A 17,320-nucleotide genomic window follows, 5' to 3' on the forward strand; every position below is an offset into this window, starting at 1 on the left:
CCTCAGCTCCAGCTGGGCTTAGCCTGGACTCATCTAGAACGGGGCGGGCCAACTCTCTCGGTCCCCCTGAGGGTTGGATGGATCTAACCCAACAGCAAACATCAAGACAAGTATCCTATTCAATCAGCAAATTAAAATGTTTTGCTGATGGCCAAAGACCACCTCACCTGCCCTAGGGATATCCAGAGTTAAAAAATACATAATACTCATACACACAGATACTTATATAATATATTCATATTAGATCCACAATATATTTATTTTTTGTTTCTTTTTAAGATTTTACTTATTTGCCAGAGAAAGAGGCGGGGGGAGCACACACACACAAGCAGGGGGAGCAGCAGGCAGAAGGAAAACCAGGCTCGCCGCCGAACAAGGAGTCTGATGCGGACTCGATCTTAGGACTCTGGGATCATGACCTAAGCCAAAGGCAGATGCTTAAACGATGGAGTCACCCAGGAGTCCCTCACAAGACATGTGTTTTTAAAGGTCTATTTACTTATTACTTCATTCATTCTCTGATACCCATCCACTGAACCTGGACAAGTATGTCTGAGTTTATCTGCACGTGTTCAACTCTTTCTTACTAACCCTCCCGGGACACTATTGAGCTGATTAAGACAGTGAAAGTGAATTATTTCCAAACAGCACCTGTCACTCAGAGGGGCCCTAAGCTGGTAGGCAACTGGGGACAGATGCTCTAGGACTCTCGACTCTTCGTGGCTATGAGGACAAAGGTCAGAAACAGGCACATAATAATTCAAAAGTGCCCCACTTTGGAATCGTTTGCATCAAAGGAATGAGAAACAAAACAGAACTTTTATTTCCCCTGCCCATCCTCTGCTAGAGAAAGCCAAAGGGAAGTTCGGCGGTCCTGTGTTCCGCAGAAAAGAGAGAAGTGAAGTGGGCCAGGTTATGCCAGGCCCATGGCTGGGGTTCCCCATTCAGCAAAGCCTAAGCCATCTTTGTCTACTCTGTGAAATGAATGAGCCGGGCCCTAGAATGAAATGAATGACAGTAACCTGTTTCTGTTCTCATAAGACAACATGCCCATCCAGCTCCATTTACAAAGGAAGGTCTCCTGCTAGAGAGGATGTCCTTCAGAGTAAGATGTGGCCAGCTACCAAAATGACCAAATGCAACAGTTTCTGCTGCCCTCTCCTTGGAGGCACCTGCCGCATTTCCAGATTTTACACTTATTTGTATGATTTGCACTGACCGCCTGAAAGATGCTCAATAAAAACTTGCAGGCGAACAAACGAATAAATGGACAATAAATAAACTAGACTAAATCCTTCCAGACCAGAGGCCAGCCAGAGCTCAGTGGCTGGCGCAGAGCAGCCAAAGCCCTACAGGTGGGCAGAATTTGAATGTTCCTCGCTGGGGCAGCCTGAATGTTTCATATGTCCCGCAGGGGAGGTAAAAATCCAGCCAGAGCTTTCCACTGGAGCTGCTGCTTTAACAGAGCAGAGTCCCGCTGAAAGGAGTGTCTTACAGTGTTTGGTCTCTATTTTCCATTTCCTGTGGATTTTCATCACCTACATCGTCAGCACACGCACATAAACCTCAGTACAGTGTTACATGGGCAGATGTATTCTTTGCACAGTATCAAACAAGGCCTGAATTAAAAGAGTCAGGACCACTTCTTCTGGAGTGAGATTCCATCATTACTGAGTTGTATGGATGAGGGCACGGTGCAGAGTTTCAGTTTCCTTAAGGACCAAGCAGACATAGACTGCTTAGTTCCACCTGCCCCACAGGCTGCCGGAGTGAATGAAGCAATGGACAGCCAAGCCCTAAGCACGTGCCTGGAGGCTCCGTGTGTGCCGGGAAGCACGGTAGGTGCTGGAGCAAACTCAAAAAGTCATTACCCTCTGCGCCGCCTTCCTGGAGCCCATGGCCTGGGAAGTCACTCTGAAAAGGATAAAGCACGCACAGATTCAGAGATTCTGATTAAGTGCCGTCCACGCGGGCACCATTCTCTGCTGCTCTGACCGGAAGCTCCCATGGCAAGGGTCAGTGTCTGTGGCCCCTCTTTCCTCTGTAACCCACCCCTCCCCGCCTGCCCCCCACCACCTCGGGCTCCCAGTTCAAGAGTTCAGACCCCACACCCTGTGATGCCCTGGTCCCGGCCTTCAAGGCCTGTCTTCAGGCTGTCACTACGTTGCATGAAGAAGGCCTGTTTCTCCTGCACGCCCTTCAGCTCCTGGCTTCCGCCAGAGCCGAGAGGAAAACGCCAGGAGAACAAATGCCCTGACGTCCGACAGCTGCAGAGAGACAACCGGCTTCGCACCGCCGACTCCCGAGGTCTTGGAAAACTTCAGAGCGGCAGACGCGTCTGCATTCCGAGATGCCCACACCCGAACCAGTGAAGTCCTCCTGCCAGTGGGAGGGAGTCCGCTCCCACGGTCAGCCCTCGGCGGCACCCCCGTTGCCCTCCCTCTGCAGAGCAGGGCGGAAGACCTTGCTTTCACAATCCCCGAGTTCTAAGTGTTAGAACATAGGCGAATTCTCTTTTGGGGATATGCCCAAGGAACTCGTTTTTAAACAAACAGGGATCACGGTGGCGTCATTCATTTCCTCACTCTCTCTCTCCCCTCTCTAGGATGCAAGCTCTCCTAGGGCAGAAACTATGTCGTTCACTGTAGTTCCTGGCGTCTAGAACGGCACCTGCCCCGTCACATGTGGTCAATAAATATTTGGTGGATTAACTGGGGAGGGGGGAGGGTAGAAGGGAAGGCTACATGTATTCCCCAATCCTTCTCCCCTGCAAGAGGGACAACTGTTGCCCTGACCTGGAATGGGAAGGCCAGAAAAAAGTATGGTTGCCATGGCAACCACAGCTCCCAAATTCAAAACATCTTTCAAAACTGCCACAGGTCTTCGGTGGGAAAAGGGTTTGTTACTCCTCTCTGCAGACCGTACCCGGGCTCTGGGTCGACCACTGGCCAAAATATTGCTTCCGACCTGTTCTTGCTTTCTGGAGCCTCGTTTTAGGAAACGTCAACCACTCTCCACCTAGAGATGCCAAGTTAAACTCCCTGAATAGAGACCACCCTTAGAAGAACAGCGGTCTCTGCTCTCTGGGCATCTAGAGTCCGATGGAAGATGCAGACGGCACAACGAAATAAAAACACGAAAGAAACCAACAGGCTCAAAGCAAACAAGCCCTTATGTAATCATCCAGATTTACATAAATGGGATATTGGCCGGGGAGGGGGGGGATTAAATGATTTACACTAGAATTCCATGAAAATCAAGTTTCTGTGCAGTCCTTCATTCACTTGATTTACTCCTTCCCCAAATACCTATTTACTGAGCTTCTACGATGTTCCATGCAAAGAGTTCAGCAGGCACTGAATAATTCAAACACTGAATAAAATAAACTCTGCCCTCACAGCTTATGATCCAGTAAAGGATGCACTGTGACCAAATAAACACAACTGAGGAACAAAGTCACAAATTAGGACACGTAATAAACACCAGAGTCTGGGGACTCCTGGGGGGCTCAGTCGGTTAAGCATCTGCCTTCGGCTCAGGTCATGATCCCAGGGTCCTGGGGTTGAGCCCCACATCAGGCTCCCTGCTCAGTGGGGAGCCGGCTTCCCCCTCTCCCTCTGCCTGCTGCTCCCCCTGCTTGTGCTCTCTCCCTCTCTGACAAATCAACAAAATCTAAAATAAAATAAAAATAAAATCAAGTAAAAAAACACCAGAGTCTGGAAATACTTCCTGGAGGAAAGATCCAAAGGAGAAGAAAAGAAGGGCAGGGTGGCAAGGTGGGGCGGTGTTACCAATGGGGAATTTCGGCTGAAGGAACAGCATCTGTGAAGACCACGCTGGCTGCAGCCCCTCCCATGGGCCTTCATGGGAGGCAGGGAGACGAGCGAGGAGGGCACTTGAGGAACACACGCGGGGGAGATGGTGGCCCAGAGAGGAGCAACGGTGGTAGAGTTGGGAAGACGGGCTTGAAGAACACCCTCCCAGGGGAGGGAAGAGAGGAGGTCTGAGGTCTGGGCGCGCCATCATCATACAGAAGTAATGAAAGCCACTCAGGTGGATGAAACAGCCCTAGGATAGTGTGGAGATCTAGGAGGAGGCGGCGAAGGGGAAAAGAGAGGGAGAAATAAGAAACCCGGAGTCAGAACCTTAAGCAGATGGACACCAAAGAGACAGACGGACAAGAGCAGCCCATGAATTGTAAGAGCTCATTGTCAGCACCCATCGGTAGATCACAAAAGCGACATCTCATAATTAATCAAAGATGTAATAAACCACTATTCCAGCTTGCGCTGGCCCAAGGAGCAGACTCGGAGGCCTCGCAGACCACCAAAAAAAGTCACTTTTACTAATAATCACATTAGCAGAACTCTTCAGATTCGTCTCCTTAAACTGTCTTACAGGAAGAAGAAACGGATACTCTCTACTTGACAGAGGAGAAAGACACCGACACCCGGAGAGACGGAGTCACCCGTGCAGGACCACACAGCAAGAAAATGAGCTCAACCCCGGACAACAGCTCCTGCTGCCTCAGATGGTCCCCCGGACTGGCGCTAGGGCCTTGGTCCTCGGAAAGACCATCCACAGACAAGGCCTGTGTGAGCTTCCTGAGTTCACTGATGAAGACAGGGCTCCATCCCGCACAGAACAGGCTCCCCACACACGGGGTGAGCTGAACGCCGAGCTGACGTCAGGGTGCCCGGACTCCGGAGCCCCCCTGCCGCTGACCGACTCCACAGCCTTGGACTTCTGTCTGTTCCAAGTTGACATGACCCCACAAATCCCATCCACCATTAAGACTGGATTCTCCGGGAGAGATGCAGAGCTGGAATGTCGGGACTAACAGGTGGCAGCTGAGTACAGAGAAGGAAGACAACGTAATGGTGTCATTTAGGTCCCAGGACCCTCCTCCCCTCTCCCTTGCAGCTGAGTTTTTCCTCAGACCTATTTTTTTTTTTTTAAATGCTGTAGTGTGATGTGCTTATTCTCCTGAAATAATGATCTTTTTCACGTTGCTCTCCACACAGGCCAGAAGCTCTTCTATGGAAGGGACCATTGATGTCCAGCCCTGTAGCACAAGCACCCAGCACAGCCCAGTACGTGTCCAATAAATGTTTCAACCGTGAGAATCAGCTCTCCTGAGTTCTCTTGATTTGTCAGCCAGATGTCTCTAACTACAAACAAAAAGCATGTCAACTCACAGAGAAGCAACCCAAGCACGGAGAAGGCATTTGAGAGAGAGGACTCTTTCAGGGTCCCTCGGAACTTTCCAAATCGGTGGGCCACTTTCTACTCTGGTCTTCCGACACAGGTGGGCCACCAATCCCCCCAGTAAGTCCGCAGAGCCCCACGACACCCATGAGGCCCAAGTAATGACTAGCACAAACCTAGGGCTTCCCTCAGGATCCACAAGCCAGAGCATATGTTACTAGTAAGAAGAAGTCTCTGAAGGAATGTTCTCAAAGGATGACGACCCGTCTCTCATCCTCACTGAAGACACAACTAGAGAAAATGTGTTTGAACCTTACCACGGGGGATTTCAGTCAGATCTGAGGAAGAACTTGCTCGGTAGGAGGCCTTGAAACACAGAAAGAGGTAACCAACAGGGGTGGTGCAACCCTCTTTCTGAAGTCTTTTTTAAATTTTTTTATGAGGTCTTCACCCGTCAGGAAAATGTGGTTCATCAGAGACAAAGAGAGAGAAAACACATGTTGTCACCCATGCTAAGGGCAAACTGTTCCCTGGAAAGGCTCCACCCTGTTCAGAGTAACCTTTATTACTGCCATTCCATCCAACCCTGAGAGGCAAACAAAAGGTCAGGAAGAGCTCCGGAGTGTAATGGCCCAGCCAAAAGGCAAACACTTGCCAGATCAACGCAGATGGCTTTGTGGAGTCAGACTGGCATGAACGCATAAGCTTGGTTATGGGAACCACAAGGACGAGGCTAAGTAGCATCTCTGATGAGCGGGCTCATCCCCCCACTTTGGAGAAGCATCTCATCTTGATGGCTCCTCCAAAAACAGTGCCGCAGAAATTCTTTTTTTTTCCCCCTTATTTCACAGACTCACCTGTCCTCAACCTAGGGACAGATCTCCTGCCCTACCTTCGACAGAGACAAGGTAACAGAAGAGCCAATGAATCAAAATGTCTATCACTTAAAAAGGAAACGTGAATGATGGATGGCTCAGTCGGTTGGGCGTCTGCCTTCGGGTCACGTCCTGGTCTTGGGTTCCAGGGATCAAGCCCCGCATCAGGCTCCCAGCTCATTAGGAAAGCCTGCTTCTCCCTCTCCCCCTGCTTGTGTGCTCTCTGCATGTCAAATAAATGAGTAAATAATATTTTTTTAAAGATTTTATTTATTTATTTGACAGAGAGATCACAAGTAGGCAGAGAGGCAGGCAGAGAAAGAGAGGAGGAAGCAGGCTCCCCGCCAAGCAGAGAGCCCGACGTGGGACTCGATCCCAGGACCCTAAGATCATGACCCGAGCCCAACCCACTGAGCCACCCAGGTGCCCGAGTAAATAATATTTTTAAAATAAATAAGAAATAAACAGGAAACCTGAACGAGAAAACATAGTAGGTGATAATACCCAAAGATGTTGCCAACGGCATCACAAAATGATGAGCTCTATCTTCCTTTCCCCTACTACCCCAAATTTTATGGTGACTAGCTATTTTATTACACACACAATATCCACTGGTTTTTAGGACGCAAAAACTTCTGTTAAGAAGCTGGAAGATCCTTGGGGCGCCTGGGTGTCTCAGTGGGTTAAAAGCCTCTGCCTTCGGCTCAGTTCATGATCCCAGGGTCCTGGGATCGAGCCCCACATCAGGCTCTCTGCTCAGCGGGGAGCCTGCCTCCCCCTCTCTCTCTGCCTGCCTCTGTGCCTACCTGTGATCTCTCTGTCAAATAAATAAATAAAATATTAAAAAAAAAAAAAAAAAGGCTGGAAGATCCTTGCTGAGCCTCAAAAAGATGTCACTATGTTTTACAGTCCACTATGTTTTTATTTATTTATTTTTCTTTATTTTCCTAATCGTTGAGTCAAATCACGCAAGGGTTACCATACCCTCCTTTCCCCCACTGGGCCTCCAAGGCAAATTCTTTTTCCATAGTTGTGGAAAAAAAGGGGGAAAAACCAAGTGGGTTAGTTGGGGTTTTTTATTTATTTATTTATTTTTTTTTAATTTCCCTCACTCAACCCCCTCACTTCCTGACTAAATTTGCCAACCAAAAAGCAGCAAGACTAAAACCCTCTGTGGTCAAACCAAGTAGGTACGAGGCAGCAGGCAGGGAAGAGGCATGACTGCAGCATTGTGCTGACACGGGAGACCTCACGAAGCCCCAGGAAGCTCCGGAGAACAGACAGTTAGAAACTGGCCCAGACTTGAGGTCAGAGGCCTGAGTTCTGGGCCATAACCCAGATCTGCCACCGCGACGTGCCTGTGGCCTTATTTCTTTATCTCATCAACAAATCAGAGTTGAACAACCAGAATCTCAACACGAGTATGTATGAAGGAGGCAGAACCAAGGGCTTCATACCATCGGACCCAAAACGACGTATGGGGGGGGCTCCAGTGGGAGAACCCCAGATTTCCTTACTCCTCCCCTCCTCCACCCACTGATCTTAGCGGAGCCACAGCCACCGCTGGTTGATGATTCTGAACTATATTATTTGAATTGAAAATCCAGACACACAGTGTCTGGGAAACAGAGGAGAAGATTTGACACCAGGACTATTTTTAGAAGGTGGCACATGGCCGCTCAGAGTTGCAGGGGGCCGGGGGGCGGGGATGCCAGAACCAGCCACCACCTGACTTGACTTTATCACAGCTGGAAACATCTCCGTCCTACCCACATTTGATTTTCAGTTTTGCATCCTGGATGGAAGCTTTGCCATCTCCTCTGAGAGTAGGAAGATGGCTCAGGGGTCGAAGTCCCAGGACAAGAGCTAGCAGACCCCCCTCCCCACCCCCCAGGAGATGTGTAAAAGCTGTATCTTCCTTCACACCAGACACGACAGCCCCTTGGCCCATCACCACACCAATGTGGGCTACGGAGGCAAGAACCCAAGAGGGCAAAAGCTCCAGAAAGAGCCCTCAGGCTGCAGAAAGCTCTTGTACACACCGCAACCCAGCAACCGTCCCCGGGCTCTCAGGCCAGCTTGGTTCGGTGTCTGAACACTTGCTCCCGCTCCGGGGCCCAGTGGCTCATGCACGGAGGTCAGGCAGGAAATTCCCCGCCGGCAGCTTAGCCATTCAGACGCCTTAATGGAAAATAGTGTTACCCTAGAAGCAATTATCAGTGACCAGCCTAGCAACTGGTGGATGGAGAGGACCCAGGAGAAACTAACCGCACAGGGCAGAATCGTCACCTGCTAATCTGCCCCGGGATCACGCCGGGCTCCTGCCTGACACGGAATGGGCACCCCCTGAGCGAATAACCACCATGGAAACTCTTAAAATACCAACTCCCACAGAGGAGCCAGGCCAGTGCGAATCAGCCCATGGGACTCCCTCTTGACCTCCATAGTTTGTACAAATTGTTAGAATCTGGAAACCACATTTCCAGCCAAAGGCTGGCTGCTTCTCACGGAGCAGTCTGCCCAGGCCGGTCAGCATGGGTCGCCCTGCCCACGGCAGTGCTTGCCCCCAAGCCCTATAGCTTGCTCCCCGGAGCCCTTCCCATCCTGCTGACCTCATTCCTACCTTCTCTCACACCCTTCCCCTCCACGTGTATGCTTTCTCAAACATGCATGAGAGCCAACGATTTCCAGAGCCTGGAGCGATGGTAACAGTGTCCCGGTGGAGAGCTCAGGCTCTGCAACGGTTCAAATCCCCCCCTTGCTTCTGTGGGACCAGGAGCGAGTTAATCTCTGAACTTCGGTTTCACAGCCATAAAACCTGCCTGGGGGGTTTCTTGGGAGGATTAAATGGGATTGTGTATTGAAGGTGCTTGGCAGGAAACTTGGCACATAGTGAGACGTTGTCCCCGCCCTCAAGGATTTAGGGGTCCAGTCCGGTAAAGGCTTTCTCTAGTTTCACCTTACCCAGCACCAGTTACTTACTTAATCTATGGACAGATCACAGGTCTCCTCTGCATTTGTTTTTGTTATTTTGTGTTAAGAAAGAATGACAGTTTTCTCAGGTGCCCAGGGGCTCAGTAGGTAAGCGGTTAAGCATCTGCCTTTGGCTCAGGAGACAATCCCGGGGTCCTGGGATCGAGTCCCACATCGGGCTCCTTGCTCATGGGCTGTCTGCTTCCCCCTCTCCCTCTGCCACTCCAACTGCTTCTGAGCGTGCGCGCGCTCTCTCTCTCTCTCTCTCTCAAATAAATAAAATCTTTAAAAAGGAAAAAAAAAAAAAAAGAAAGAATGACATTTCTCCCTCCCAGCCTCCCTGTGCCTCTCATACATGGCAGGGTGTGCACAGAGGTGATGCACGGGGCATCTGGAGGCACAGCTCACCCTGCTCCCTTGGAAATGGAGCTGAATCCGGAAATGAGACTCTCGCCGAAGGCTGAAGAATCAAGATAAATGCACCACTGATACCGTAACCTGCCAACCCGCTGGCATCCCCAGATGGAGAGCCTGGCCCACCAGGCCGGGCAGAATCAGTGAGAGGCCTGAGGTCAGATGTGGGTCGCAGAGCAGAAACCCCGAGACTCCAAACTGACAGGACTCTAAGCAGCTTGAGGATATCATACAGACGAGGGGACAGAACCGCCAGGGGGTCATGGTGGTGCAAGTAATGACAATACTGGGGATTCCTGGGGGGTAGAGAAGGAGAGACGCACTATGTCCCCTTGAAAGACAGCCTACAGGGAGCCATCCACAACTGCTCACTGGGCCCTTGTCAGCTTTCCTCTCTCCCTCCAAGGAACGAGGACAGGATGCCATCCCACCAGACATGGTGCCACCCAATTTCTGACTTTTCACCAGATTCCGGGAGGTCACAGAGTTTTGAACAATCACCATAACCAGTTATGGCCAAGGAATTTAGGGAGACGTGCAGGTACTAATTCCAAAAGCTTGACCCATCAACTTCAGACTCTGCTTTTTAGGGAACTCAGAGGGCAACATGGCCAGCAGAAAAAAGGAAAAAAAAAAAAAAGTGCCATCTTATGTTAAATGATGGTTAAGACACCAATTCCCAGGGCGCCTGGGTGGCTCAGTTGGTTGGAGCCTCTGCCTTTGGCTCAGGTCATGGTCTCAGGGTCCTGGGATCGAGCCCCACATCGGGCTTTCTGCTCAGTGGGGGCCTGCTTCCTCCTCTCTCCCTGCCTGCCTCTCTGACTACTTGTAATCTCTCTCTGTCAAATAAATAAATAAAATCTTTAAAAAAAAAAAAAAAAAAGACACCAATTCCCAGACCAAGTGCTGGAAGAACAGCAGAAGGCTCCAGAATTAGCTGCCTCAAATACCGCTCTGCATGTCTCTCCCAGGTTCTAGAACCTATAGCCGCTCCCCAGTGAGCTGAGTCCCCTCTGTGTACAGAGCACACTGTCTTGGGGATCTCAATGCATCTTTGTTGACTGATAAACTGAAGTTCCAACTCTTCAACAGAAATCAAGTCAGTCAGCCCATCCGTCCACCACCCTATTTTCCACATCCCTCATCAAGGCCACTCGTGGTCATCCATTCCCGTCTTCAAGCCAATCCCCCCAAACTGCTTCCGCCACCAAGAACCTGGTCTCCGTTCCAAACCCTGCTCTCAGGGCGCCTGGGTGGCTCAGTCAGTTGAATGGCCGACTCCTGATTTCGGCTGGGGTCATGGTCTCATGATCCTGGGATTGAGCCCTGCTTCGGGCTCCTCCATGCTCAGCAGGAAGTCTACGTGGGATTCTCTGTCTCTGTCTCCCTCTGCCCAACCCCATGCTCTCTCTCTCAAATGAATACATAAACCTTTAAAACAAAACAAAGCAAAGCAAACCCTCTGCTCTCCACAAGTAAGTAGATGCGTGGCTGCCTCAGGCCGGAGAAGAGGGATAGGCATACTGAGGGTGATATATATAAAGGGCACGGGTTTCCTTCTGGGGTCAGACAATGCTCTAAAATGGACTGTGCTGAGGGTTGTGCATATTGGGAATATGCTAAAAACCACTGAGCTGTAGACTTTAAAAATGAGGGAATGGTACGGTACATAAATTATATCTCAATAAAGCTGTCATGGGGAAAAAAAACTCAGCTCTGAACCCATCTCCTCCAGGAAATTCTCCCTGACTTATGAATAAAGATCATTCCCTTCCGAACAGTAGAGAAAAAAAAGAACCCTTCTTTCTCTCCTTTTTAATTTATTCGCCAACAAACATGTATTGATCACCATAAAAGGCCCAGTACAGTGCTAGACACTGAGGATACGAAGATGAACCAGACCAAACTGGGCGTGGGTTACTGCACTACTGTACCCCAAGGTCCTGGGCTCCCCAAACCACACTGACTTTACCATCTTCTCCACTTCTTTCTTCCTAAGGTTAAAGGGGCGGGGGGGGAGGCGGGGGGGGGGTGTCTCCCAATCCTCTTTCTGTGTTTAACTTGTGCAGTTAAAATCCACAGCCCCTTGCCTTCTGCTGCATCAGACTTCAGGGCAGCCTGCAAGGTGCTTTTCTGGTCCAAGGAGAGGTAGATTCTGGAGGGGGAATGGGAAGAAGATGTCACGCTGGGCCTGGTATGCTAATCCCCCCCTGGCTGAACCAGGCCAGAGCAGAGCAATTTTCCAATCCTGGAATGGATGAGGGGTCCTGGGTGCTGCTCCGGGACACTTGAGTGTGGAAGCTTATACCCTCAAGCATATCCAGTCCACGCAAAACACTCACAGAATACAGACAATAATCCTTCACCCTGACACGGCATTTTCACATGTGGAAAACGTTCTCACGTGTATGACTCCCAAGACGTGTCTCCCCTTCCATGGATGGAGAAGGGGAGACGCACAGAGCAGTGAATGAAGTGGGGTATCCGAGGTCCCAAAGAACTGAAATTTAAACTGAGATCTCCCGAAGATGCCTGGGTGGCTCAGTGGGTTAAAGGTCTGCTTTCAGTTCAGGTCACGATCCCAGGGTCCTGGGATTGAGCCCTGCATCAGGCTCCCTGCTCAGCATAGAGCCTGCTTCTCCCTCTCCCAGACCACCTCCCCCACTCATGCTCTCTCTCAAATAAATAGATAAAATCTTTAAAAATAAAAATTTTTCTTTTAAAAAGCCCTGAAATCTTCTGGCTTCCAGTCCAATATTCTTTCTGCTCTACTGCCCTCAAACACCAGCTCCTTTCCTCTGGTAATCTTGCTGGGCATCTATCTACAAGCTTCTACTCAGTCGATTGCTTCTTTTCTCTCCAAGAAGCCTTCCATTTTTAAGACCTACACATGACGGGGTTTTGTGTTTACCAAGATCGAGAGATGCCAACACGAGGCAGTGTACAGTGGTGGTTAAGAGTAGAGATCCGAGTCCAACCAATTTGGGTTCGAATCCAGAGTTTGCCTTTATTCTACACGTTCACGCATGTTCTTTTAATCCGGCAAGCCATTACTTAAAAGACCTGCCTTCATCTACACCTAAAAGGTGAAAATAATTCCTGATTTTAGGAATACTGAAGATTCCACGGCACCCTTAGACAACTCTAAAACCAAGAAAGCCTTCCTTAATTCCAACCAAATCCACTTCCATCCTCACGCTGGCCCGCAATGCAAGCCTCTTTCCCCCATATTTTGTCCTCAATAGGTGTGGCAAATCCCAAAATCAAAACGGGGTCTCTATTAGGGTCTCTCACATCCGAGGGGAAAGCTGACAAACCGTGATGAACTATTTTCATTCAAGATTAGCTCCTTGTTGGCTCAGTTGGTAGAGCAGGGTTGTGACTTCAAGCCCCACATTGGGCATAGAGATTACTTAAAAAAAAAAAAAAAAAGAAGAAGAAGAGAAAGAAGCAGAAGAAAAAGGAGAAGAAGAAGAAAACGGAAGAGGAGAAGAAGAAGAAATAAAAAAAGATTAGCTCCCTCCAAGCTTGGCCTCCTCCCCTCTACTCTGAGGAAAGGGCACCGTGATGAGGTACCAGACAGAAAGAATTGTTATCCTCAGGTCCACAAAAAGCTCTACAAGGATAACCACTTTCAGTCAACAGAAAAGAGATCCTGGAAAGCTTGGCATAACCCCACTGATTCCTCAGTGTCCCTCAAAAACACAAGGTTCATCCTACTTCTTTCTTCTTCTAATGTTTTTTATTATTATTACTATTATTTTATTTTTTGTAATCTCTGCACCCAACATGGTGCTCGAACCCGTAACCCGAAGAGATCAAGAGTGGCAGACTCTTCCAGCTGAACCAGCCTGGGGCCACCACCCTGCTCTTTTTGCCTTTGTCCATATTGTTCTCCTTTCCTGATCTCATGTCCCTGACGTCACACTTTTCCTGCTGTTTTTCTACCACCCATCTGTGTTTGCCCCAGTTCAAGGCTCCCCCTTCCAGAAATCATTATGTCTTCCAATGGTTCTACCTCCTCCACAGGCGTGAAACTCCCAGGTCTTAATCTTAATTGCTTATACAAGTCTCTGCCCACTCTCCTTCTCAAAGCTGGCATTCCCTTTTCTCCCTTCCACCTCTCCTTCCAGGACCCCATGGACATCAGCTGGTACCAGACCACGTTCCAGAACATTCAGTAAATACTTGTTGAATTGAAGTGAGTGAAATTGAACAGGCTGGGAGGAGGAGTCCTGGGGAAGGTGGCCAATCCTTCAGCTCCCCCACAGGAGACAACCCTAGAGACAGGACCCTAGAGTCTGGAAGTAAATGAGCAGAGTCCATGGTACCAAAGAGCCAGTGAGGATCCCTCACCTCCCCAAACCAGGCGGTGGGCTTGCCTCCAACACACTCCTAACCAAGGTCCAACCAAGCTGCCCTATGGTTTTCTACATGGATAGGACAAACCCAACTTCTCCCACTACTCTTAATGCCACATTAATCCAGGCAAAAAAGTAGCCAGCACAAACCAGAGTAGCATAGAGCAGCTCTAGAGGTCGGAAGACTCTCTCTAGCAGAAAATGAAAACTCCAGCACATCGGCTACACGTGTGGGCCAGGACAGGCAAGCTGGTGTGGCCAAAATACATCATAAAAATTGAAATGGAGGTCAGCAATGGGAGTCTAAGGGGAGGCTCCCCTTAACTTCTCGCACCTTCGGTTACCTCCATGTCTTAAATGGCAATAACGGTAGTACCTAACGCAGAGTTTTCACGATACAATGTGCTCACCGTCATGACCTGCACGTGATAAGGACTCAATAGATATTAGCTGCCATGGATTTACCATTCACTTTGCTATGAAGATGGAATGACATGGAATGCGGCGGGAACCCCCCACCCCCCAGGTGTGTGACACAGGAGGAAGTCGCAGGCCCCAGGCCCCGCCTTGGGGCGACACGCGTGGAAGCCGAAGTACTCCCGGCCCTCAAGCTGGGAGCAGCGGTGCCCGAAGCCCATTCTGGCGAGCCCCCCCTCCCCGCTTTCCTCCGCGAGGTGTCAGCCAGGACGCCCCCCGGGGAGGGCAGGGGAGGGGAAGGGGAAGCAGGCAGGGGGGCGGCGCAGGGACGTACCTGCTTTCACTGCACTCCTTTCGCTCCCTCACCCTGAGCCACTTGCGGAGGAGGAAGCGCTTTCGGCGCGGAGAAGCGCTGGGTGTGGAGCAGTTGGACCAGGGGGTGTCCTCGTCGCTGGAGGGCGTGATCTCGATGGACGGCAGCTGTAGGAACTCCTTGCCCGGGGCCAGGACGCCCGGCAGGTCCCGGGTCAGCCCGGCCTCCAGGCTCTGCTCCTGCACGTTCTTCATGCGGCGCATCTTGAAGCGCCGGCGGCGGAGCGTGGGGGTCGACGAGCTGGACCAGAGCGGGCTGCCCTCGGGCGCGCCCTGGGGCTCGGGCACCTGCAGGGCGGGCGGCTGCAGGTTCTCCAGCATGTTGGCCGCCGGCATGGGGGCCCGTGGCGGCCGCGCTCCCTCGGCGCCCTCCGCCAGCCGCCTCGCTCCCCACCCTTGGCCGCGGCGCGCTCGGCCCGCTCTCGTTGGGAAACGCTCGCCGCTCGAGCCGAGCGGAGAGGGCAAGTTCGTCTCCCGGAGCGCCGAGAGGCAGGCGCGCGCCGCCGCCGGGGCCGAACTTTCCGGTGCGCGCTCCCCCAGGCTGTCGGCGCCGGCCCGCCCCGTCCGCCGCCCGCCGCCACCCGGCCGCCCTCCTGGGGCTCCCGCGGCGCGCCCGCTTGTTTTTCTTCCGCGCTCTCCCCGGCCTGCTTGCGTCTTCGCCTTAGCGGGACTCGGCGGCGCGGGGCCCCAGGGGGCGGCTCGGCAAACTCTCAGCGGCTGGCGATCGGCCGACCAGGCTGGGGAGCCGGCGTGGCGCTGTAGGCAGGCGGAGAGCAGGAGGGAGATGGGGAGAGAAAGAGAGAGAGAGGAAGCGAGACACTGGATAAAAACAAAAAAAGGAGGAGGGGGGAGCTAAGAGGGAGGGGAGGGGAGGTCATTTCTGTCCAGAAGGGGCATGCACAGGCAGCGACAGCTAGGGTAACTGTAGGCAAAATCCCTTGGGGAGGGACTCTACCTCCGAGTAAAGGCTGCTCCAATCAGCCTAATGAAACAGGATCACAAACCAAACTTTCTCAAAGCAGCGATTGGCCAGGCAGCTCTCATTAGTCTAATGCCCAGCTTTTTCTCTGGGGCAAGCAGGGGAGGGGGAAAGGAGAACGGAGGAATCAGGAATTCAGTCCTCATTCCCCAAGGCCACCCAAGACAGGGTTGGGGGAAAACTAGGGGGCTTTTCAGCAGGATGTTTTCTAAGAAAAGTGCTTTCTTTAAATTATGTGGGAGTGCGGGTAGGGGCACAGGAAGGCTGGGCATAGTCAGAGGGTGACAGCAAGGTTCCGGGAGGCTGCTTTCAAAATGACAAGTTGAGAAGACAGAACAGTTCTCCTGTGGAATCAGTTGAGGACAGCAGACAGGACATACCAAGGAACGACAGAAAACAGGACGCGAGAGACACAGGACACACAGGACCAGTAAGCAAAAAGGACTGATTCCTCTCCATCTTGAGCGACCCCGTCAATACCATAGCCCCATCCCAAAGCACAAAATGAAGGTACTGGAGGGTTGAGCCCCCAGAAGGCAAAGCATCCAGCAAAGCCTTCCTGGGAGTTACGTTCCTGGGGGGACGATTCAATTCTGCTTCTACTTGCAAGGGGTATGGACTGGGTCACAAAAAAAAATCTTCTAGGTCGTGGAACCTAGAAAGTGAAGCAGCCCTGGCAGTGTCTGAAGGTATGCTGACCCACTACCTCCCTAGACCCACGTACCTACAGCCCTAAGAGCCTGGCCGGAGACCTGATCCACTTCAGTGAGGCATCTGCCATTAGGACTGAGCATAAACCAGCCCAGCTTGTAGGGCAGAGGCTGTAAGGTCCATTTTCCTCCCTTCCAGCCCAGCACAAATGCCTCTCCACTATTTGCTTCTCCACAAAGCAAGGACAGTTGGTTTCAAACAGACCGGGAGGAGCACAGAAGAATGCACCGTTAAATCCACAATTCAACTCACCTGTTCTTCTCTGCCCCTCTCTAGGGGTCCAATTCCCAGTTAAGAGCTGATGCCCCAGCTTCCCTACCAGGATGAAGGACACAGTGTCCCGAAGCTGCAAGAACTCACAGGAAGAAAATCCATCCCTACAGGTCAGCAAAACATCAAGCATGACAACTGGCCATGGGTCCATCACGCCCCAGAATGACCCATGGAGGGGAGCTCAAGGTACCAATGTCCAAGAGGCCAGACAACTGAGGGAAGTCAGTTTTGCACTGGGACAGAGATACTGTGGCCAAAAGGCCAAGGCCAGGCCCACCTGTAAATGACTGCCCAGATCATCAGCTGGTCTTATTTCTGACTCTACACATCCGGCCACTGGCTCACTCAAAGGTGGTTTTGGTATCACTCTATTTTAACTCCCGGACATGACACAGAAAGGAGAAACCCCTTCAGGTGTCAGGCCTGGCAAGGAGCAGAACAGTCCTTCCGGCCCCAGGAATGCTGTGGGCCCGGGACAGGCAACTCCAAACTTCAGGATATGGAGTAAAGTCAAGGCACCAGAGTTGCTCATTGCCTTGGACTTCCCCCAAGGATGCTCACTGCCTTGGACTTCCTCCAAGGACAAGGGCTTTGCAGGGGATCGGATAACTTCCCATTGCAAGGAACCTGCTTTTTGAGGGGCCTGCTGAAGTACGAAGAGGCGTGAGGATTCACAACACAGGGCTAACCCATTTGATGTGTACTGGGGTGGGGGAAAGAGAGATTCAGGAGGGTAG

General features: G+C 51.3%; 1 protein-coding gene across 1 annotated transcript; it reads right to left on the reverse strand.

The window, feature by feature from the left end:
• Positions 1–2,098: 2,098 nt before the first annotated feature.
• LOC308350951 (uncharacterized protein) lies at positions 2,099–14,956 on the reverse strand (the record flags this gene model as incomplete). The annotated part of the gene is made up of 2 exons (XM_080816392.1): positions 2,099–2,267; positions 14,583–14,956. 2 exons carry the CDS (start codon positions 14,954–14,956, stop codon positions 2,099–2,101), a joined length of 543 nt encoding a protein of 180 aa, XP_080672518.1.
• Between the last annotated feature and the right edge of the window lie 2,364 nt (positions 14,957–17,320).

This window comes from Martes martes (assembly GCF_963455335.1).
Source record: "Martes martes genome assembly, chromosome: 10".
NCBI lineage: Eukaryota > Metazoa > Chordata > Mammalia > Carnivora > Mustelidae > Martes > Martes martes.